At 40.6% G+C, this 24,803-nt stretch overlaps 1 protein-coding gene across 6 annotated transcripts in view; it reads right to left on the bottom strand.

Annotated features, from left to right (window-relative positions):
- Window positions 1-24,803, bottom strand: part of ANK3 (ankyrin 3) — a 671,415-nt gene that overhangs the window by 22,745 nt on the left and 623,867 nt on the right. For 3 of the 6 annotated variants that reach the window (XM_045069904.1, XM_045069905.1, XM_013063077.2), the window contains 7 exons: window positions 13,891-13,965; window positions 10,678-10,809; window positions 9,619-9,762; window positions 6,609-6,917; window positions 6,239-6,329; window positions 3,112-3,490; window positions 1,288-1,338 (listed from right to left, as the gene is read on the bottom strand). In XM_045069904.1, the coding sequence (XP_044925839.1) occupies window positions 1,288-1,338; window positions 3,112-3,490; window positions 6,239-6,329; window positions 6,609-6,917; window positions 9,619-9,762; window positions 10,678-10,809; window positions 13,891-13,965 (1,181 nt within the window). Of the gene's footprint in view, window positions 1-1,287; window positions 1,339-3,111; window positions 3,491-6,238; window positions 6,918-9,618; window positions 9,763-10,677; window positions 10,810-13,890; window positions 13,966-14,592; window positions 22,438-24,803 lie in introns of all 6 variants that reach the window. The other 3 variants (XM_045069902.1, XM_045069903.1, XM_045069906.1) reach the window with 3 other exon arrangements.

Below are 24,803 nucleotides of genomic sequence, written 5' to 3'. Positions count from 1 at the left end.
GGAGATTTTTAGTAGCATAATTTTCTCCTAACACACAATAGGTACTCAGTAAGAGTTTATGCAAATGAATGAAGGAATAATGTAAAACATGTAAAAACTTGGAGTTTTATTTTAAGAATCTGATATGAAATGAGGACAGAGAAAACATCTGACAGACAAGAAGATGGTGTAGACAAGAATACAGGAAGTACACAAAATTTTAATTTTTGGACAGTAAGGATGAGACAAAGGAAAAACTACCACACAGTTCACAATTCAAAGGGACAAATATCTCTGGCTCCTTCTTAACTGTCATGGTGAAGACTGTTTACTGAATGATTTTATCTCTAAATTTTAATGGTGGAATTCTGAAAATAGTTCTGGCATTTTATTTTCTAAATTTGGTAGTTGCCCCAAATCTGAGAGTCCCAGAGATAGAAACTGCAGTTCATATGCATTGGAAAAATCACTGGCAGTGTCGGTAAAAATAGGGGGGAATAAAAATTGTTACAGGAGGTACAAGTATTGGCTAAAGTGATTAATAAATATTGTCAAATAGATAATAAAGTAGGTTACTTTTCACCCAAGTTACACTTAACAAATACTTCAAAATATAATATCAACCTTCACTTTGTAAGAAATTTCACCTGAACAAAACACCCTACCGAATGATATGGTATTAAAAGGGAAGAGTCTTCAAGTTTCTTATTCCATGCAAAGATATTGGCTACTAAGTTCCCTCATACTGTTAAAATGTTTTGAAAAGATCATAAAATTCAGAAAACGTACAGCGATCCCAGTGCTTGAAGGGAGGCACTGAAATAGCTCAGAAAGTCAGAAAAAATCAGAGGAATTCATGTTGTGAAAGAAAAGAACTCCCAGTCAGCATTCAGGAATCAACAGGTTAGATGAGGCAAAAGAGAAAATTCAATCTGAATTATTCATACACAGAATTATAAACTGGGGAGAGGTTTTGACTTGGGTAAATTGAAAAGCAGAACATATGTGCATATAAACACTACCAAACCTAGACATGAATTGCATTAGAATTCTCTCAAGAATCCTCGGCGACTAGTCCCCTACAGAAAGAAAAAAGGCCATCTGGCCAAAGTTTCAGTTTCTACTCTCTGCTAATCTGAAGGTGAAAGGTGGACAGAAGATGCTAGTAGAATCTCGATCACGATTCCCTTTAGAGAATTCTCGAGAACTGGCAAAGAGGGTAACTAGTAGACAGACAAACGGGGTTGTTTCAGTACATTTTACTATGGGTCACTGCATGGAAAGACGTGGAAAAGAGCAGAAGTTTACCTTGTAACAGCAGGCAGTCATCCGTGTAAGAGCCGCACCCGGACATTTGACCTGATTTTTTAGGGGACAAAAAGGGCGCTGTTTTCTGAGATTGTACATCAGATGACTTACTTGGTTGCTGCCACTCTACTCCTGTCTAGCCACAAAGGACACAACCTGAACATGTCTGGATTTCTTGTGAGATCAGAAACTCCCAGAAACTTTAACTCCGTTAAGAACTTTTATGCTCATGAAAAGTTTTTAGGCATTAGAATAGGACTAGTGACAAGACCAAAAGCACAACCTCATAAGCAATTTGAAAACATTTTCTAAGAGTAATTATATTCCAGTACTGATGAGTCATTATGTTCCAGTATTGAAGACTCAGCTGAGCTTCCATTCAGGGTTAAGACTTTCCTTTCAAACCCTCTTTTGCCTTCTCCCTGGTTCCCCAGTGGCCAATATGTGCACACACACAACTGCTTATTCATATTTAGATGATGATTTGATTTCAGAACTTCTCTATGGATTTTTAATGGTAAACTTTCATAGTTAAGATATCACAATGTTATTGCTTCTTTCTATATTTTGTGGACTCATTTCAAAAGGGAACATCCAAGGTCATACTGCTTAAATATGCTAAGAATTAACTGAAAGAAATCAAACCTCAAAACCCATTTGTCAGGAAGTGACAGGAAAGCCTGAGAACTTTACTTCCTCTCACGTTCCCTCCTAACATGTGGGAAACCGGTCAGCAGCTAGCCCGCAGAGGGACCAGGAAAGGATATGATTCGTTGACCAGCTAGCTGATCATTAGCTCCCGAGTGACTGGGAATTTACTAATAAAGTTTTTGTAAACCACAACTTCATCATGGGCTTGCTATCTTACAAAAGAATTTTTTGTTTGTTTGTTTCTTTTAAATCCCAAACACTGCAGGAGATCTTAAGCACCACTGGATGTTTTAGGGAAAACTGCAAGTGTTACTATTCCAAGATGTCCATGTCTTGGCCTACGCCTACCGCATGGTTCAGGAAAAGACAAGCCTGAGAGAGCAAAAAGCAGCAAAAAATGTAGGAAATGGAACTAACTTTTATTTTCTTTTATCCGTGTGTGAGTTATAAATTTCAGTTCCAAATTTTTTTAATATCTAAAAGTGGTAAATCTCAAAGGATGAAAAAAAAAATCTACCACAAACACATGTTTAAGTACAAAGTGAAAGCAAATAATTCTAGGACACTAAGGCTTCAAAATTACAAGAAACAAATACTAAGAAAATTTTCAACTTAAGATATAAAAATGATTAAAATGATAGTCCAACTTCAAATTTCTCAATGCAGTCAAGCAACACTGTATATACCCACCTCATTTCAGCCTTGGGCACTGGGTTTCTTTAATTTTGAAAACACACTTTCAGATAACAGCCTTTATAGGGTAGAACTCTTAGGTGGGTCACATCTATAAACTCTTTAAGTTATGCAGAAGAACCAAGAAAAGCCAGAATAATTATCCTCCTTCCATAAGACAGACAACTGGGCTGGGAGTTAGGAAGCCCAAATCCAAATCCTAGACAAAAATTGCCACTGGACTTTAAGCGTAACTTCTCTGTAGTTCTTTTTTTCTCCGGAAAAATGGCTGAAGGCATGCATATTCCTTTTTCCTACTCAGTGAATGAAAATATAATCAAATAGCATGAGTGTTACCTAGTTCTTTCTTCACCCCCACCATTAGTGTTAGCACTGATAATTGGGAAATAGTAAAGAACCAGCAACAAGATTAATCAAAGAATGGGAAGCATTAGTACTGTTGTTTTAACTGACAGTGTATCAGATAACCGGACTGCATACCTTTTGCTCAGACCCACTGGACCCCTCTTCTTCGTGCACATTAAGTCTTGGCTTGCCATCTGCCGGAGGAGTCCTACTCATCTTTTTCATACTGACAGGCACACAGGGTTTAGGTTCTTCTATTACAAACTTGCTGGTTTCTTCTAGAGCTTTCTGATAGGCTGTTAGCGATGATGCCGGTTCCTCCACACGAGCAGATCCATGTATTTTTGGTTTCAGAGTTTCCTTAACACTCTGTTTCCCTATGTCATTTTGGGATTCTGGAAAGTAGGATTTTGTCTTTGCCTCTGGAGTGACTTCTGCATGGCTCCCATTTGCTTCAAATTTTCCAGGTTCTCCTTTGAGATATGAGGTAATAGAATCTCGACACTGATCAGGGCTGCAAACGAGAAAATGTGGAAATTTATAATGGTAATACATGGCTGAATATGGGCTTCAGAAACCCTAAATTTTTAACAACCACGTTTGAAGCCACTTTTATAGGCATGAAATGGAAAGGCATGAAAAAAATCTAATATGTGAAGGGCGATCATGGGTTTGGGTTTGGGGGTGAGGCCCCAGGCTTCCCCCACACCCCAATTCCCAAACTGTCTAGCTATGCTGCCCTTATTTCTGTTTTGTTTTGTTTAATTGCATTGCTACAGCTACTTGGACTTGAGATTTTAAAAAGTCATCCTGAGAGGTTCACGGAGAATTCCAGACCCACCAATGTAAAAGAGGAGGATATTGCAAAAGGCTTTCACATTGCCAGTGGAAAAAACTGCTGGCAGAGAAACAAACGCATTCCTGTGATGAGAGCTCTGGCATCCCCAAGTACCGACACTCCAGTCTTTGGATGAGTTTCCAGTTGTGAATCCTGCCATCTTGATTTTGCAACCCTAACACCCTTAACTTGGGTCTCCTCCTTCCCCTCCCCTGATCTCTGCTGACTCCCACTGGTGAGCGGGCGCTGGTGCTCACCGGTCACTTCTCAAATTCTGTGAGGACTATTTTCCTTTCAATTGTTAACAATCTTTCTCTTCCAATAGTTTCTTTTAAATTGATTTCCAATTTTAATTAGTATCAGTATAGACTTTTATTTTCTAGCTTGCGCACTGTTTTTACTGTCTTTATTACCTGTAGAATTCTGAAGGTGAAAACTAGCACAATATTTTATATGCATGATATAGATCTATATCATACATATGTAAGTAGGTGTGTATTCTTATAAATCAAATTCTGATTCTATATAAACAATCCCCAATCAACAGCACACCTTATTCAATATGTGTGAGGACAAACGGTCCCAGCACAGTGTGAAGACGCTATAATCTAAATGTATCTATTTCCTGCTATGCAACTATAGATTGTTATTACATTAGAACACAGACATCAAAAATAATACTATTTGTTGTCTTTGCAACAGTCTGGTAGGCTGAGCACAGAATTCTTTGGTCTTATCATTCTTCTAAAGGAATCTCGCAGACTCCTTTTTGCAAAATGTTATAAACTCCCTCTTTGGGAATTTTTATCGAGTAAGGAGTTTATCAGCAATACGAAAATATTAAATATGGTTATGAAAGAAACAAGTTGGATGCAAAAAACCCTGAGGTTATCCCTAGTTGCTACTAAAGTACACTGTATTTTAATCTGATGTATGCATAAGCAAAAATGATGCCAACTATTGACTATTTGTACCAGTCATGTCTATAGCCATTCTACACTCCAGCCATTCCACAGGCTTTCTTTTTTAATCTGTTAATCTGCTTGAGGTTCCAGTTTTTAAAGCTGATTAGACGGACATTCTTAGAGCTTAGGAATTCATCCAGAGCCACAAAATGCAAACCCAATGCTGTGGGATATGAACCAATGTCTGAAGGGCCCTAGATTCTCACCTTCCTAGAGTTAAGTCCACTGCAAAAAAGAACTAGACTCACGATTAGGGAATTATTTTGATTGTAATCAAATTTCCACTACGGCAATATTATCTGGAGTGAAAAATTACATATGCAATGTTGTAAATTACATAAAATGTTCATGTAGGAAAAAAGAAGGATATACAATGTTAAGTGTTTTCTTAGTACTGTAGGACAACCGATGACTTTTTGTTTCTCTGCATTTTCTATATTAAGAAATTTAGAGGAGCGCCTGGGTGGCTCAGTTGGTTAAGCGACTGCCTTCGGCTCAGGTCATGATCCTGGAGTCCTGGGATGAAGTCCCACATCAGACTCCCTGCTCAGCAGGGAGTCTGCTTTCCCCGCTGACCTCTCTCCTCTCATGCTCGCTCGCTCGCTCTCTCAAATAAATAAAATCATTAAAGAAAATTAAAAAAAAGACATTTAGAAAGATGTATGTAAAAGAAATCCACCCAAATTTCAATGGTGGTTATTGCTAAATGATGGGGTTTTGATTTCTTAAATCTGTATTTTAAAGTTTGCATAATAAGCATACTACGTTTGAGGTCAGGAAACAATAGAAATGTTCATATTTCTAAAAGACATGGGGTTTCATTTATTACACTATTTTGAAAGCTCATTCCTTATTGGCTTTGTGAAAGGAGTAATACAAGTAATGAACTAGAAAAGAGCAGTTTTCTAAAGTAAACATCTTTGGCATGCATGTAAAACTGCATTTTACTTCAGGCTAACAGTAGTTGTTTTTTTTGTTTTGTTTTTTTAAGGATTTTTATTTTATTATTATTTATTCGCGCGCGCGAGAGAGAGCATGAGCAGGGGGAGGGGCAGAGGGAGAAGGAGGCTTCCTATCAAGCAGGGAGTCCGATGTGGGTCTTGATCCCAGGCCTCTGGGATCACAACCTGAGATGAAGGCAGATGCTCAACTGACTGAGCCACCCAGACACCCTTGTTTTGTTTTAAGTAGGGTCCACACCCAGGGTGGAGCCCAGTACCCTGTTGGAACTAATGACTATGACTTCGAGAACTGAGCTGAGTTCCAGAGTCAGATGTCATGTAACTTGCCCTCTCTGGATAAGCAGAATGAACCAACCTTAGAGGCAGATACTATCCCCAAACTGGAATGGCGATTTAGCAAAGAATAGTACTTGCTAAAAAAGCAGGTACTTAAAACAAATGATTCACTAACGCGTAAGCAGCGATTCACTCCTCTTTTTTCCGAAATGGAGCCATACCTGTCATCCAGCCGTTCCAGTAACCCACCAGTTATTCTTCGAGCCTGAGCAGGGGACTCTAGGTTTCCACTTGATGTCTCGTTCTGCCAACCTGAAATTGAAGACATTTCCAGTTCTGCTTGCTGAACACCTTTAAGAATAGCCTGTACTTTTTCTTCTGTCATCTCCTCAGACTCTACTCCTTCTTCAAGTTGAACGTCCTCAAATAGAGATTTGAGTTTCTCTTCCGTCATCTCCTCATCAGGACCAGATTTTCCTTTCTCTTGCTGCTCAGAGCATACTCCTACTTTACTAGGCTGTTTCAAGGGCTTTGCTGGTTTAACATCTTTTGGGACCTCAGACATACTTCCGAGGTATTGAGGATACTCACTCAGACAGACATTCTCCAAATGGCTCTCATCTACATCCACTGCGTCAGGCATTTCTGTTAAAGGCATTGAGTCTTCGAGTTTGCTGTCTTCTAAGGAAGTGTCTTCTGCAGTTACCACGGGAGGTCCATCTGCTGAATGCTCTATGTTCCCCTGGGAAGGCACTAGCCCATCACTCAGTCTACTGGGGGTCCTAAGGGGAGACTCTATGCTAGAGATATCGCTAAAATAATCATCTTGCTGGAAAGGGGTGGGTGGTGTGTAGTGCAACCCTGTGGGAGTTTCCAGTTCCACTTGAAGGGAAGAATAACCTATGGAAGACAGTACATTCGGACTGACTGGAATGAATTAGAGTACAGCAAACAAAACACATGGAATGAATTAAATTATGAAATTATGAAAATGTATGATGAGTTACAGAATAATGTTCATAAATTTATTGGTTTAGTTTAATTAAATGTAATACAATGAAATAAAAGACTAGTGCAAACTATAATAAAATAATACTAATTAAGATATAAATGATTTCTATCAATTTTGATAATTTTAATACAGTAACTTAAATACACAGACTAATTCAATGCAATACAAAGTCAGCTCTCATTATATAAGATATACTTATTCCATGCCAAATTTATTATGTACGTTTAGCATGCAAAATCCATATTTGGTGGACTGCATATAGTAAGCAAAAAGAAACCAATTTTTATAATAAGTCACATAACTTATTTTAAGAGCTTTCCATATGAACAATGCTATCCAACTCTAATTCTTATTTTTTTCACTTGAAATTTAGCGTGAGGAAAAATAAATTGAATTTTTGGAAGGAAATTATTATTAGATCTTAGAGCAGTAGCACTGGGAAAAAAAATCTAAAATGATGTTAGAAAAAGGATTTGAAAGGCAGATAAAGTAGAAAAGACTCCAAGGAAAATTTTCAGGTATCATAACGTGACAGAGATGAAAGGTTTGCGGTGTATATGAAGGTCTTAGTGAACTTGGTGAAAGGGGTCCACTCAGAACCACAAGTCAAATAAAGAGAGAAAAAAACGATACACAACAGAGACAAGGAAGAAAGCCCTTTGCAAAGAGCTCTCCGGATAACCATGACAATACTGTGAAACACGGAGGTTTATTTACCAGCCTACAGAGAGGGGAAGTAGGGAATAATTCCCTTGTTTTAACCTTTGCTGTGGGGACAAAGGGAATATTTTTCTCCTTCAGCAGAGAGAGAAGTCGACAATGGTCTGGTCATGGTGAGGAAAGGAGGTTTCGTAAAAAAGTTCAACGAAGAGGAGAGACAGGAAAAAAAGGCAGCCACGCACATTTTCTGAATGGATGGTCCGCAAAACTACAGCCTAGTTTTCCCATCAGTCCATGACAAATACTATCTTAGCTTTTGTTGTAAATTCAAACTGCTATAGGTAAGTCTAGTCACCTACAAACCAGAATGCTATTGAAAAGCTGGTTGAGATTAGCTGAGGTTGATAATCTGCCTAAGTGAAATTTACTTCATACACACCTTCCTAAAGTTCCCTATGAATTTTTAAAATAAGAAATAAAAAATATTAAGATGCGACCATGAAAAACTCTTGTGAATTTATTTAATGATATTCTGATTTTTAAAATGTTAAAAATAAAGCTTTCAATTCGATGGACTATTTCCATTATTTTCTGGTGATCTTGCTTGTTAGTTATTTTCCTTCTTTTTTTTCCCTCCTTGTTAGCTATTTTCTTAATTTTTTTCCCAAAAAAGAATATCAAAAGATTCCATAAACTATAACTTGGCAATAATTCAGAATTTGATATAACAATGATCTACTGCTAGTGCAAAAAGAGACTGGCTACCATTACATGGCCTCACATGTAAGATGAGGGCTTGAAGAGAGCTTTTTTCCAAGGTTCTGTGGCATATATAAGCTTAAAATGAAATGAATTTTGACATTATTCCCTATCACCATAATGTTATGTAAATAATAAGGTATGCTTTAAATTTTCTGTTGGCTTTAACTTTAGCAAGCAGAAACTTTTTAAAGAATTTGACAACTTTGTTACATAATATATGTAGAACTAGAAGCTGTTGGTTTTTGTTAATCTAACTCTGCCAGTTTAAAAATGGGGGAAAAAACATCGTATTTTTCAAAACCGAGTAGAAAAATAACCCAAGCTCTTCTTTCTTTACTCAAAACTCATTATAGGAATAAATTTCCATTTGTAAAGGAAGACAAGCACCTTGAAAAACATAGCGAGATATTTGTTATACTTTACTTGATACTTTGATTTTAAAAAAGCCTCAATTTACACAATGAAGGAAAGATGACGATATTATTATATAAAGTAAGCTAATGTTGAAAAGGACTTACTATGTTATTAGTGACATCTGTGCTCCCTGAGTTAGAAATGACACTGACTTTTATACATGATAGATCAGGCAGGGTTTTTCCAAACAATAATTGGAACCATACAAAATTAAAATAATGCTAAATAAGTAAAAAATAGTTTTGAGTGATGCACTAGACTTTTTCAGTACTTGCTTAAATACTTGGCCCTAGAACAGGAACTCACCATTTTATTTAACAATGTGTATACTATATGCTAAAACTTGACCCAGTAATTTGGTTGTTTGATCTAAGATAGCTTAGAGTTTGGTCTTATCAATATGTGAATAAAAGAGTTCACTAGTTTTTTAGGTTAATGTGAAAATGACAAAAACAATTCATTCTCTAGAGATTAAATTTTCTTCCACTTGGTCATGTAAAATATTCGAAATACCAACTCTTTCAATTAATTTATGCTTTTATACCCTGTTATTTGTATTTTCTGTAACAGACATTTATTAAGTTTGTTCTAGCAGAGTGTTTTATTTGCAGACTCTAGCAGAGAAAGAGCTGTGAAAACGAGAAATTAAGTCAAGCAAATCACAATTTAGTTAGTTTTAAGCGACTGCCTCGTCCTACACACTTTCAAATTTTATCAAATGATTAAGTAAATAGGAACACTAAATTCAATTACCATCAACAGGGTCATGGAAAACATTGTTCTCATCTGCAAAACTTCTGGTGCCTGAAATATTTCCATAATCAAATATTGGTCCTTCTAGGAGAGTCACTATATCTATTCGATTAATTTTTGTCAAGACCGAAGTTAAGGCATCAGCTGAAAAAGGAGAAAACAGGGTTGAAAACCCGATTAAATTATTTTCTGCCGTCACCACAATATCCACACAAAAGCACAGCGATCTGCACCCTCCTAGAGTTTTAGCTCCTCCTCCCTGCTTTATGATTACTTTATGATTACTCTGCCAAATCACCATCCGGAGGGCTCAGAAAGCTCGCTGTTACAGGGAAGTCCTGTCCGGGTCTTAAGAATCACTTGGTGAAGCTGTGTGGGGTGGCAGCAACATTCATTCCACTGTAAGATGCTGAGCAGATGAGCCTCCAAATAGCCAGACTCTTTTTAGTTACAAGGGGATCTATTAAAATTTTAAACATGTTCTTCTGCTTTTTGACTGTCAAAACAGATCACCCTCATATTTGATGCTTAGCATTTTAATGACTTACTAAGGTCAGGCTGACACAGGCAAACCCTGCAGTAACTTACTCCACATTGTGGTGCGTTGGCACTTGTCATAGTACAGCAACTCTCCCCTCCCCCCACCCCAACACCATCAAACCAAAAGGAACCCAAAAATATTGGAGATCTCTCTGCAGCACAGATGAGGCTGAATGATTTGATTCTATCCCCCTTTCTCTCTCTCCTGTGCATCTAGCTCTGGCCACAGCAGTAGCCTCCGAGTGCTTCTGACTACTACCCCAGGATTTAGCAGCTAGAATTCGATTTTCACTTTTGATGGTCAGGGAGAGAACTAACGACAAAAATGCCAAAAATTCACTACCACTTGCTTTCTTAAGAAGCTTCCCAAAGACAGGTGTTTAAAATACTAGTGCTAAATTAAACAAGTGTAACTTCAAAAGACTTATTACTTTATGATTACTCTAGTTTATTAACAGTAGGCTTATCTAAAATACTATAGGCAGTTTTGAAAGTCAAAGTAATATAATATCAGCATACTTGTAGCATTTTTTCCGTCTCTGGTAACCCATTTTTTTAATAACATGAAGCTCTGAGAAATTAAAGAATTTGGATTTTCCACACGTATTTGATTGATTTCATCCACTGAAAAATTCAGTTCCCTTGCCAGTTCTGTAGAAAAGAAAAAGAGTTACTAAGATTTCACATTCTGCTTTTATCACCTATGTTTCATTAAACGTAATGCTCGACTGTTACATACACACAAAAAGGAACTGCATCGTAAAACCCAGTCCAGCCTCAAGCATGACTCCTTACATGCTTGCTTTTACAGGGAACAGTGATGACACACCGGCTGTGACTTCACTCTCCTGACCTAACTGCTTAGCTACAATTACATTTCTCTGGAGAGACTCTTTTATAAAGATTCTTGAGCTGTACAAAGGATGTTGCTGGATTCTTTTCATTCGGCCAAATTATTCTTTGTATTTTGTTCAAGCCTCATGTAAGATAGGCTGGGATACACACCCGCGAACACGGCACAAGAGATGCTGGGAGTGTGCCTTCAGGAATTCCCTGTGGGAGGTTAAATGATGACCACAGTCCAGATTGCTGTCTACACTATGCAGCCACATGTATAACAAAGAAAATGGAAATAGCTCTGTGTCCATCTAAATGTCTATACCTGTACACTCAACCTTGTTAATCAGAGTGTCTTTGGCAAGAAACGTGTGACAATCAGTGGCTGCCTTGGCAGAGGAAACCAGGAGTTGAAGATGAGAGGGAGCCTCACTTTTCACTGTATATTTCCTGTATAGTTAAAAAAAAGTCCTCAGGTAATTATTTTAAGTGATTCCAGAAATAAATGGGGGAAAAAAAAACCCTCCCAGGGAAAAGGAATTGGTTAATATACTACCCGGCTGAACTATTTCTAGCATTTGGAGAAATGCATTCAGAGGCTCAAAAAACTCGTGATTTCACTCTAGGAACTATCGTGATGATACACTGGGCTGGGCACAATGATTTACACACGAGTGTTTATCTCAGGCTTGTACTATTGAAAAATGGAAAACAATCCAAGTGTTGAACAAAAGAAGAGTTCATTGAGTTAATACAGCAGCTTGTGAACTGTTTTGATCATGGTCTGCAGTTAGATGTACATTGTAGAGGGCAATGTTTATATAAATGAAACCAGATCATCAAGAAGCAAAACTTAGCCTTAATACACACGAGACACAGACATTTCTCTCCATTGTAGTCTGTTAAAAACAAAACCAAAGTTATGTATTGATTTCATGACTCAGGAGTGCACTGTGATCCAAAGTTAGAAAAACACGGTTATAAAATATGTATACTGGATGTTATTTATCCGTGAAAACCAAGATCATAGAATACGCCATTTTGTGGAAACTAGTTAATAACAAACAAAAAAACCAAAAAATTATATGGTGTATATAACATTTTAAAGCTTTTTATACAAAAATCAAGGTACATGAAGATGTTCACAGTGGTTTTGAGGAACAGGATTAATTTTGCTCTTCTAAATGATAATTTTAATGGTAATCTTCACTGAGCAGATAGTAATTCGAATTATAAAAGTTAAATATCTTTCTAAGATCTTCATTCCTTTGTGCTTTAAGAGACAATACTCCTTACTGCCCAACAAGCCCTTTATGACCCAACTGTGTCCTTTGTCTAGTGAGCCAGGGACAAGCAAAGACACACTGTCACTAAGAATTTTACAGTTTAATAGCTTTATGTCACATCTTCTCCAAAAATTTGCTCTGACAGACTTAATGACTGGATTTGTCTAAGGTAAGTAATCTAATAGTATGGGCATATAACACTGCAAAACCAACATTTACTCCAATATATTTTCAGATCATAATGTCTGATGTTAAAATATACTTATTATTAATTTTATGTTAGCAAATATTTATTCATAACGAATTGTTAAGTCTCAACAAGTTGCTAAGGGTGACCAACTACCTGTCTTCTCAGAGTATCACTAGCAGCGTGCCTGAGAGCAGAGGCTGGGTGGAGGGAGATAAGAGGGAGATAAGAAGTTGGGGGTGAGGGCAGGACTTAGGCCATTTAAAGGAAGAAAATGTAGCTGACCTTGTTTGCCATTATCTGGTTTCATATTCTCCCTTTTAATAACAGAGATAATCACTTCCCTGAGCATAGAATATCATGGAGGGTATACAAGATGACTTAGGTATGACAATGGTTAACCTTTATATTTTAAGCTATTCTGTTTTTTGGACTATGTATTAAAAAATACACTCAACCTCTAGAACTTGACATTTCTCTGATTTGTGTGACGTAAGATTTTGGAGGCCTAGTTAATGTGAAATCTACAAAGCAGAATTGACCAAATGACACAGAATCTTATCTTCATCTATAATGAAGTGAAATCAAGCTAAACATTCCTTTTCTACCCACGGATTATAAACAGTTTCATTTATCTCACCAAATCCAATGACTTTTGTAAACTGAATGGGTTTCTGAACTTGTATCCTACTTAAAAAATTGTAATTCAGATTTTCAACTTCCTCTCATTCCCTTGTTTTCTTGTTTATGTAGTTAATGAAAATGATCTTTGTTTTCCTTTAGCAAAGAGGTAAATTTCCTTTTAAATAAATCTTTGGGCGTAAGAGTGAGTCCACTTAAAAAAAAGCTTCAGGTAAACAAACAGATAGTCTGTGTATATCATAAAAACTGTGAAGATGACTCAAGAGCGATTAACATTTGGGAAGTACATCCCTGTCTGTCAAATAAAATAAATAAAGTCTTAAAAAAAAAAAAATTGGGGAAGCACAGGCATGGGTTAATTGAACAGTTGCCTAAGAGAGCTGCTCTAAGGGAATAGACCATGTTTAAAATTTTGGATTATTTAAAAGTCATAGGCCTTAGTTTTTTTTTTTTTTGACCCCAGAAAATAAATTTACTACTAGGTAAAATGTTACCTTCTATTATCAGAAATGGCAGTTTGAAGAAAGTGCCTACATTTACGGTAAAGGAAGATTTAAATTTCTATTCTTTAGTGTATATGCATCGAAAAAGCTTTGAAAAACACAGGATGTAAGGTATTATCGGTAATTTTCTCTGGGTAGGTAGAATTGTGGAAGATAAAAATGTCTCGTTTTGTTTTCTACTTGTTGCTTGTTTCTCTTTTTTATAACGAACCCCTTGTGAGTCAGACAAAGAAATTAAGAAATGGTATTTGTTTCACTCAGGAAGGTACACACTTACCTGTCCAACTAAGTCCCAGGTGATCGGCTACTATTGCCATCCTGATATCTGTCCGTTCACATGGACTCTGTGGACCTACGATTTACAATTTCTTAATTAAAATAATCATCAAGAAAGACACGATACCGGAAAATTGTTTTTTTAGCAGTACTCAGATTTTACAGAGAGACTAATGCTAACACTGTACACTTACATGTGTCCTAGTCACCTACATGAACACTTGTCTTTGCACATGGCTCACTTGATCGTCACCTGCCCCGGCCAGATGTGAGACTACATGGATGCTCAATGTGATGGAATCGAACATGCTGACGAGCTAGCTACCGGACAACGGTTACAGAATCATCGCGTCGGTGAAAACACCATGATGGGATTTCAGCATCTGAGCTTTGACTTTGACAGAATCATTAGTACATTAAAAAAAGAAAAAAAAAAGCTGCTTATCTTGAATGACACCAATATCTTCAGCATGCTTCCCTAGCTGCCTACGGTGTCATTTGGTTGACAGGGAGAGAGAAGAGTGTAGAGACAGCACACACAGATGACAATGACAGAATGAGAAACTACAGTTAAGTCACCGCACAGGCAATCACGACAGGGCATGCACTAGGCTCTACGAGTCGGAAAGTGTTTACGAACTACGCTCGTTCTCCAGGATGTGAGCAAAGAGTGCTCGAGAGACCTGACTGCCTTCGTCCTCACCAGTCCTCCTACTGCTCCTTCTCTCACTGCCGGCCTTTTCACTCTTTGATTTTAAAGGTGCTGCCTCTGTTTTCTTATCTCTAGCAGACTTCGTTGTAACTGAAGGCGGGCCACCCCGGGAAGTCTCGGACAACGACGTGTTTCTTGAGGTACTGTCTTCCTCATCGGACAACTCGGACTGCATCTTTTTGTCTTCTTCCGAGAGGCGGTCCACAAGCTTTAAGGTCTCACCACTAATTCCCTTAAAATATTCAATGGAATGTTTACATACTTCCTTAAGCTGACTTTTCCTAACTTTTATTGTGGTGGTGGTGGTGGTGGTGGTGGTGGTGCTGGTGGTGGTGCTGGTGGTGCTGGTGGTGGTGCTGGTGGTGCTGGTGGTGCTGGTGACACAGGTGGGTCTTACCTTTACTGGCAACTTGGATGGAAGCTGTTTGGCCTTGCCTTTCTCTGGCTGCCCTTGCTTTTGTGTGGCACATGCTCTCCTAACTGCGTTATCCCTGTGTGTGTCTTTTACTGGAATTCTGGACTTTACGTCTACACATGAAGAAGCAATAAGGGTTTTGGTTTTCTCAGATTGACTGACCTGCTTCGTTTTACTCACTTTCATGTTTGGCATATGACTTGGTGGGCAGGTATCTTTTGGTGAGGTGGCCTTTATGGGAAGTTTGGATTTTCGCCTAATCCCTATCGGTTCCTTGGTCTTTTGCTGCTCTCCAAGAACCTTCTGCTTATTATCTCTTACACAGTGTCCTTGCAGTACCCCTGTCTTTTTTCCTGATGAGATTTTCACTGGATTAGCTTTCTCTGTGGTACAAGTGGGTGCAGAATGTTCTGTCAGAACTACATTACTTGTAATGTTATCTGTCTGTATAGTGGAAGAATCCAAATTGTTGTTGTTATTAAAGTTATCTTTCTGGAAATCGTGTTTTTCCTGAGGCCTAGTGCCCATGTGGCTATTGGCTGTACTTGGAATCATTGTGATAGTTTCATTCTCTAGTCCCTGACAACTGGTCATCACAGCTTCTATCTTATCTGTCACTTCTCCAGAGCCTTCTTTCTTCATGGTCATGGTGGATGCAGAAATTCCCATTTTTATAGGCGTGCGCAACTTGGGGTCAACTTTAGAGGCACCAGTGGCTGCTGCCGATTTCTCCAGGGAGCCACTACTGGCTGCGCCTTCCTGACACTCTCCGCTGGTCGGGCTGCTGGGGTTGGGTTCGACTGGAGGTGCCTCTACATTTCTCTCTAGATTGGTTTCTACAGTGGTGTCCCCTGACTGTGGCTGGGGTGTGGCAGTGACCATACTTTTATCCCCTTCCCCCTGGTCCCCTGACTTCCCTTCAGAAGGATGCTCACCAATCTGGAAAAATTGGAGCCTCTCTTCAACAAAATCCCTCTTGCTCATGTCAATTGCACCACTGCGAGTCATCTCAAACATTTTCCCTTCGTGAAATGGGAAGGGGTTAGGCTCACTAGTTGGGGTACTTTCGTCAGTTGGCGTTCGGGCAGGCGTTGTATCAGGGGTTGTTGCTGGAGAGCGGTCTTCCACAGCCAGACCGAAGGGCTTAGTTTCATCTTCCCGTGATTTACCGTCAAAAACTTCATCATCCCCTCGGTTATTAGACCAAGGATCAAAATCTAGACCTTTGGTAGCTACTGTTTTGAAAGGAGTGGCAAATTCTTCGTCTACTTTGTAACTGAAGTAAGTATCAGGAAACACTGATCTGTCAGGATGTCTGCCTTCTAGGGTGAAGAACTGGGCCCCCGATTTCTGCTCAGTCTTATCAGGAGTCTTTTCAGATGAGGAACTTTTAGAAGGTGGCTTGTCTTCGTCGGGTCCCACCCTTCCTTCCTCCTCGATAACTTCAAGTTTACTTTGGCTAAAGGAGCGATCGGCTGGCTTCAGAATGCCCTCCGTGTTCCAGACATCTTTCTTAATTTCCATGGTTTGACTTGGGAGTTTCGAATCACTCTCCGTCAAGCCATCGTCTTCGTCTTGCAGGTCGTAGCCGTCCAGAGAGTCGATCTCTGTGGCGTCGGTGTCATGAGAAAACTCGGCCGTGGTGGCAATGGAACACTCCGTGACGGACTGGTCATTGTTCCCATTCTGGGCGGTTTCATTCTGAGGTGAATCGAGGCCAAGGCCAAACTCGTGATCTTTTCCAGAGCCATTTGTTTCCAGTTCCTTCTGGCTGGAAGGCTTGTCAGCAGGAGCTTTGGATTTTGTCATTTCCTTTTGTTCGTCGTCCACTTCCTTTAATTTGAAGGTGTATTTCTTAACGGGGACGGGCTGATAGAGGGACTCGTCATCGCTCGAATCACTGACGTCGGCCCCTGGGGGAACTGGCGAGGGCGGCTGCACTCGGATGACCGGTTCGGCCAGCTGGTACTTGTCATGCTCATCCCGCAGACTGACTTCGATCATGTCCGCCTCTCTTTCGGGGAGATAATGGGGTTTCTTATCCGGCTCCATCTGGTCTGCATCCAGTGGTGGTGGAGGGGGAAATTCAATATAGGCAACTCGATTGCTTTTGGGTCTTTGGTTAGAGTCTTTGCTGACATCGGTAGGTGTTTCGCGGTCAACGGTTACTTCCTCCACCGTAGTCTGCTTTAAGGAGGCTGACTTGGCCTGCTCCTCCTCCTCAGACTCCTCAGAAACCTCAGGAATTGGGCTGGGTTTGCCTGGTATGTAAGCTATGAGCGAGTCTGGTGTCTTAGACGTAAATTCGTAACTTACTTCCTCTGAACTGGGTGTTTCTGGGGTTAAAGGGCTTTTCCCAGAGCTGTCTAGAAAGGAAACTTGCTCTAGAGTGTCGTCTTCTGGACTACCTTGGGGAGAAGGAGGCTGCTTTTGCTGCCTAGTTGTATAAAAGGTCCCCCTGGTCTCTTGTACTGTCTTACACTCCTGACTTATGATCTTTTTTATACTTCCTTGTTGTATCTCCTTTTCATACTGCTTCCCCACCTGTACAAAACTGACATACACCGGTAAAGTTTTTATGTCTTTCCCTCCCTCTGTCTGGGCTAGTGGAGAAACTCTTTCCAATCCGTCAAGTGGACTGTGGTCGAACACATCACTCGAGGGAGACTCCTTTCCTGGGCTAAACTCTAAGGAATCAGGAGATTTGGTGGGAGAGGTTTCGGTTTCATCGAGAGGAGGGCATAAGCCTACGTAACTCTGACGTTTGGAAACCTTGCTGATTTCTGAATAGGTAATTTTTTCGTCTTCTATAGAATTAAAGTGCTGTGTCTCAACCGTCTCTTTACTCATACTGGACCGGGGCAACTTTTGCGATAGTTCCTGTTGGGGGAATGTCGACTGCTCGCAAAAGCCATCGGGGATATCAGATGACAGCATCCTCCTTCCCTCCGCGGCTCTGACCGGGATGTGCGACACAGCTGAGCTCTCACTCCTCCTCGGAGCTTGTTCCAGGGGCCCACCCGGCCGTCCCCCTTCTTTCACAACATATTCCCTATATAAGACCTTTTTGGAGGGAGATTTTACAGTCATTTCCTTAATTTCTGAGAGAGAGCCATTCGTTAACAACTTGTGTTCTCTCTCAGTCACAGACATAAACTCATGCCTCTGACCAACAATCTTACTGTCAGGGTGACCAACGTGATTCTCTCTTACATTGTGAACAAGTACATGCGAGAGTTTTTCTTTCTGAGACTTATTGTTTGTGGCTCCAGAACTTTCCCATGTTCTAAAGACCTTTTTGTCCCATGGTCCCTTAGTTGCTACATCTGAGGTCACATGACAGGCCAAGTCTTTAGCCTGTTGCTCAGAAAAATAGTCAGGCATGGCTTTACTTGACATTTCAGTCCTCTGTGTTTTCACATCCTCGGAGCCAGCATCATTTACGACAAGCTCGCCGCTCTGCGCGTGCTCGTCTTTAGCCTTGAGTACCATCAGATCGTTCTGCGCGGATCCTCTTTCGTCTGAGAGGTCTACAGCCTTCAGCTGCTTTTCTCTAGCAAACACTTGGTAGACGGGCAGCTTGCTCTCCTGGATTTTTTTCACGGGGATTCTCGACTGGCCCTCTGGCTTTCTTTCTTCTTGAGACACGTCCTTGCTTTTTGCCTGTGCGCCTTGTTCAAATTTTAATCTAATGGAACTGAGCTTGGATTGTTTGAGCTGAAACCCAGACTGGGGCCCTGCTGGTGCCTTGCTCTGTGAAACGCTCTCTTGGGTCTCCTCTGTGGGCTTGCTGTCGTCAGGCTGTGGGGACAGAACCTTCTTCTCCGGGCTGCTGGGCGGACTGGCTGCTTTCTGCTCATCGGCTGTGGGGACGCCTGGTCCGTCAGGGCCATGCTGCCTTGCCTTAACCCACTCGTCACTGGATGCTACCAGTTCTGTCAGCAGGACTTTCTCGGGGCTGCTCCCCGGAGAGCTCTGAGAAGAGTACTCTTTGCCATTTCGAGGGCGTGGCTTTTTCTCCGGGGACTGCAGTTCATCGTTCAGCTTTTCGGTTTTGTCACGAAAAAACTGTGACACTTCAGTCAGTTTTTCTTCAGCTTCCTTCACAGTCCTGTCCACCCTATCTTCATATATCAACTTCTCTCTACCTCTGTCTAATCTGTCCTCAGTAAAGCGCATCCACATGGCATGTTTTGGACTACTAACATCGCCAGAACAGTGCAACACTGTCACTTTATCAAAATGCTCATCTTTAGACACTTTACCTACACCATTTTCAGACACATCTTTATAGATTTTGGAGAGGATTTCTTTTTTGGGGGCAGTGACTACTTTTTCTCTGGACCGCTTATCAGACCCCTGTAACTCTGAGCTAGGGGGTCCTGCATGGTCTGTAACCGATTCCTCGGTATCAGAATGAGACACATCTAGCTTTTCTGACAGAAGCATTTTCTCAGCAAACCTGTAAGACTCCCCTCTTAGTTCTGACAACTCATCGTCATGGTATTCTATGGAGTGTTGACTTAAAAGCTTCAATGTTTTATAAGAGTCATCAGATATGAGTTGAGCAGAACTAGGGCGACTATCTTCTTCTTGGGACACAGGAGTGTTCACTCTGGAAGACTCCAGATAAGAAGGCAATGACTCTTCGGCAGTAAGCTCTTCTTCTTCTTGCTGACCCTGCTCCTCTGGACAAGGAAAAGCATCGTGTTTTTCTGGCAGAAAATCTTTTAGGTTAATATCTCCCCGGGATAAGTCTTTCTGATATACATACATTTCCTTCTCTGGATGCTTTTTGGTTTCTCTAATAATGACTTCAGTGGGCTCAGCTTGGTTACCTTTTTCGATGTGGACTTCTATTATACGCTCCAGTTTGGGTTTCATTTGGTTGTCCTTCTCTGCATGCTGGGCTGGGGTTTCAGCCGCAGACTTGTGAACATCTGGAGGCACCGCCGACTTATGCTCAAACAGACCTGCCAGTTCTTTGGAAGGGTCCCGCCCGGACTGAAAGGCCTTCATGATGTCGTGGACTGACATGGTTTCCTCGATTCTTTCGGAGGCACCTTCGCTGCCTGGTGGGGAATGATAGACCATTCTGGTGGTTGTGGTTATGTGGGTCTCTTCTTTAACACGCATGCCTTTGCTCAAAACTCGGCTGTGGTCGTCGTCGTCACCATTGGCTTTCATTTGGAACGCCTTAACTTTTTCCTTAATACTAGAGGTGGTGGGTTTTGGTTCCAGTTCCGTAAAAGTAGGCGACGGTTTCGGGGACACGGGCTCCTCCGGGGGACCCGGGGGAGCATCTCCCGCTGAGGGCTCATAGCTCCTGATAACATGTACCACTTCAGTTCTTGTTTCTGTGATGACAGGAGGGATGGGGACTTCGTGAAAGAGTGGCTTAGGACCAGTGCTCTCAGCGCTCTGTGGGGCTGAAGGAGTTTTCTCACTTCTTGTCTCAAAGCCACTGTCAGACAAGGGGCTTTTGTCCTGGTCGTGTTGAGAAAAGTCATCCGGAGACTCTAAAATGGTATCTGTTCCGAAAAAGGAGTCGGCCATTTTACACAACTCTTTCTCAGAGGTGGAGGGCCTCATGGAGGCTGGCGGCATTTTGAGTTTGTGTTCCTGCAAAGCGATCGCTGGCTTCAAGATCCTTTTCTGTCGCTCTTCGCCATCCTTCTTTGCGTCCTCAAACTTATACTTTAAATTTGTCAATGAACTACTCCCAATATCGTTTGTTAAGTAATCAATAACTTTGGTCAAGTTATAATCCTTCTCGGAGGCCGCTTTTGCTTTCACTTGTACTCTCTCCGGCAGAGACGGAGAATGGCTCGCCGCAGCTTGCTGCCTCGCCTCCCTTATTTCTTCCGAACTAAACTCTATCCAGTCGTCTTCGGGAGAGAGTCCTTTGTCACTCTTTGGCGATTTGGGCGGTCCTTTGTTATCTACACACACATCTTTCTTAAGGATTTCGCTCACTTTCACTAAGTCTTCCTTTACTTTCTCAACGATTTTGAAAGGTTCTTCATCGTCGATTCTCCCTTCTTTGGGGAGCTCGGGTTGGAATGGCTTCTCCTCAGGCACGTCTGTTTGTAGGATCGCAGTCATCCGCATGAGGTCTTCTTTCATTTCGGCCACGTCTTTTAATATCTCCTGACTGGAAGATAAAGAGGATGGTGTAGACAGCTTAAGGGCAGAGGGTGCAAGGAACAAAGACGACTTAACTGGAGATGAAGTTCGATTGAAATGGGGCTGAGGACGTGTCTCCGTAGTCAATGTTTTAATGGGGGACAGCAAGGCTGCTGCTGATTTTGTAAGTGAACTAGAGTCTGGAAGTTTCTTTAATGCTGGTTCCGGCAAAACATTGACTACAGAGTATACTGGCACTGTTATTATCGACGAAGTTACAGATGAGGTAGTTGCAGATATCGACGACCCAAGGGATGTATAGAGTGCACTTGCGGAAGGAGTTCTTAGAGACTGAAAAGCTGATGGTGTCGAAGAAACGTATGACCTGAGTGGGGAAAATGGCATTGCTGTTGTGGTAGAAAACACTTTCTCAACTGTGTCAGTGGTTGCATTAACCACAGAGCTCACAGAGTTTGTAGCTGTAGAAATTTTTTCCTGTAACGTGGCAGTGGCTTTGCATCCGTTAATTAACATTGACGATGACGGATACTTGAGAGGGGAAATAGAGCCGTTGACCAATGCTACCTCTGCGTGTCCAGGCATCTGTTTCACAGGTGATGAGAGAGAAGAGGCCATCGTGACTTTCGCCGATGAAATGACATCAACTGCTGATTTAGCTGGAGACACCACTGACTTTAGAGGTGAAGATATTAGCGGTGCTGCTGATGTAATAATTGACTTAAATGGCAAACTTGAGGAATACATATTAATGTTTGACTTGGGGGAGGCAGGGGGTGTCATAGTAATGGACGACCTCTCCAGAAGAGACCCTGCTGTAGTCACTGGAGAGGTGCGGGAGGAAAACGTAGAACTGGATGCCAGCCCTTTTAAAGGCGAGGCCTCTGGGACTGTGGGAGCTCTAACGAGGTTACCAGAGGAAACTTGGATATTGTATGGAGATTGTGACACCACTGTTTTTATCGGTGAAGACATTGTCCGAAAGGATCTAATTGGAGATGCCACATCACTAATGGATTTAACTGAAGATGTAGTTGATGCGCCTAATGTGGATTTGATTGGAGAAGGAGTCGAAACAGACCATATTGATTTTAACGGAGAAGCTGATGGCGTGTTAGAGGAAGAGCTTGATAAGGAAGTGAAGCCTGACTTGGCTGGCCCAGGCACTGTCACCGGAGCTGTTGTCCAGGACTGGTATGGTCTTGTAGAAAAGAATGGCTTGTATGAGTAAGTGGTGGGGAGGGATCTTGTTGCTCCTGCACTCCGTTCAACTGTTTCTTAAATTTTAAAATGAAATCAAACACAAAAATCAACAAAAATGGTTGAGAAACAGAGAGACCAGAGAAAAAAATTGGTCAGTAAACTTTGAAATATTACAAAAGCAAGTACAATTGTTTGCATGATTTAGAATGGAAGAGGCAAAAGTAAAAGAGGAAAAAAAAAATTCCACGGACATAACTAATCCAAAGTTAAAAATAAACAAACAAACAAAGAAAAAAACAGAGCAATGTGAAATGAAAGACAGAAAAAGCACATCGCAACCAAAGAGGCCGACAATGAGAAACAGAAAACATGAGGAAAGAATTAATGATGAGAAAAATAACCACAATGGAAAACCGTTGCCTTACTTCCTATTGACTTTCTTATGTGCTGGTTTTGAAATATCAGCAGCCACTCTGTTTTGCCTGTATAGGTACAAGTTTGTTTTGTGCAACCGTATAACTTTCATTTTAGCAATGTCTAACGTTCCCTCTGCTTGAACCTTTCGGTGATACTGATTGCATCTACTTAGAACCGTATCGATGTGTCACTATACGTTAAATATCTAGAACTCTTTTTTAGAAAACTACTCAAGCCTATTTCATGCAGAATCCAAGTTAACTTTTAGGTGACAGGCAACTGATGTGCAAACTGTGAAGCCACTGGATTTTAAATCTGTACCTTCCATGCACAATTCGGTTATGCTTCACACCCATAAAAAGCCAATAAGAGCAAGAAATTTTCTGAGTCAGAAGTTTAAAAGAAAAAAAAATAAAACAAAGAAAAGGAATGTTTGCATTTATTGTTTCCATGCAGCATATTCCTTTTGGTGAGGAAAAAAGAAAATGGAATATGAAATGATTTAAAAATGCATGTGTACATACACACAAAGGGGAAAAAAAGCAGAAAATATGGGTCATGGTTACCATAAGCAAGCAAAGCAACTGAAAACATTTTATCATGCACAATATATCATGGCAAACAAGCCAATGAAGTAATACAATTTTTATGCCATATTATGCACAATATATAAACTTTAAAAATATTTCCACAAGAGCATTTAGAAAGAAGAGTACACTTTTTCCATGAGATGCAAAATCTTGGTACCTTTTGAGACTTTAGGAAAATATTTAATACTGCCTATTTAAAACATATCTGCAACTAAATGTGTCCACATCTGGAGTTCTCTTCATTATGGATAAAAGCACCTAGTTCATTTTGGATATTTTTTTCCACAATTTTCACAATTACTTTGAATTCTCAAAAGGTATCATGGGAAAAATCTAAAAAAGCAGTCATATTTTTAATACCCCACATTTAAGTATCTGCAGTGGGATATGGCATATATCTGTATACATTTTTATCCATGGCAAAGGTACGAATTCTGGTGCCTTTTAAGAACGTTCATGGGACTCATAGATACCCCAAACACCGGAGCAACCATGAGGCAGACCTCCCACTGGGAAAGATGGATTTAATACCAGCATTCATCTGGCAATGGGACGAGAAACACACAAATGAGGTAAGCACACTCGCTGGGGGAGAGCAAGCACGCACTTGGTCCTCTCTACTTCTACAACTCTAGCAAACAAACCGAGTTGGTCACAGAGATTTGGAATGCCTGCCAAGGGCTAGCGGTCTATGTCAAAGTTGAGTACAGTTTCGCTCCCAGAAAGCCCTGGTGCAGAATAATAGTGACACGCGAAGAGGAAATGAGAATCTGCTTCATCTTTTATGCTCCTCTTCATGCCGTGCCCGGGCCAGTGCTATAATCCAGTCCTTGGATTAGCAGCTACTCCCACAAGGGTGAAGATTTTCATTCCTAGTGTACATTTAAATTCAGACATTCAGAACATGTCCTCTTCTAAGCTTACATATTATTCTAAAGAAATGTGGAAGAACTGAGGAAAAACTCACCCGCTCATTAACCCCTCCTACTCATAATTCTCAATATTATATTGCTTAACTCTTTTGGAAACACACAGTGCAAATGGAAGGTTTGGAGATTCCTTCAATTCAGTGACTTGGGCTCAGTTCAATGTCTCATGAGAATTTATTTTTATAACTAACAGAATCTGGCACAGCATCTCGCTTTTACCACTGAAGGCTGGCTCCATTAAGCAAAGAAGTCCTCTAAACCACATGTATGGTTTTATACTTCTCATGAAGCCGCCAATTTACTGATCAGTTACACATTTTATGCTTTAATGACACATACTCTGGGATGCCCTTTATAACAAAGAAAATTTCTGGGAGGTTCTGGATGTCAGGCATTGGACTACACCAGACTCTTTCTTTATTTGGGGGGCGGTGTGGTTTGAAAGGGCAGGATACTGAGGGAATATCTGCATCATTTGGAGTTCTAACACCAATTAAGGGGCCA

The sequence above is a fragment of the Mustela putorius genome, unplaced genomic scaffold (genome assembly GCF_011764305.1).
Source record: "Mustela putorius furo isolate JIRA1106 unplaced genomic scaffold, ASM1176430v1.1 tig00003949_pilon_pilon_pilon, whole genome shotgun sequence".
Taxonomy (NCBI): domain Eukaryota; kingdom Metazoa; phylum Chordata; class Mammalia; order Carnivora; family Mustelidae; genus Mustela; species Mustela putorius.
The sequence above is the reverse complement of the archived record's forward strand: the minus strand, read 5'-3'. Positions and strand labels throughout refer to the sequence as shown.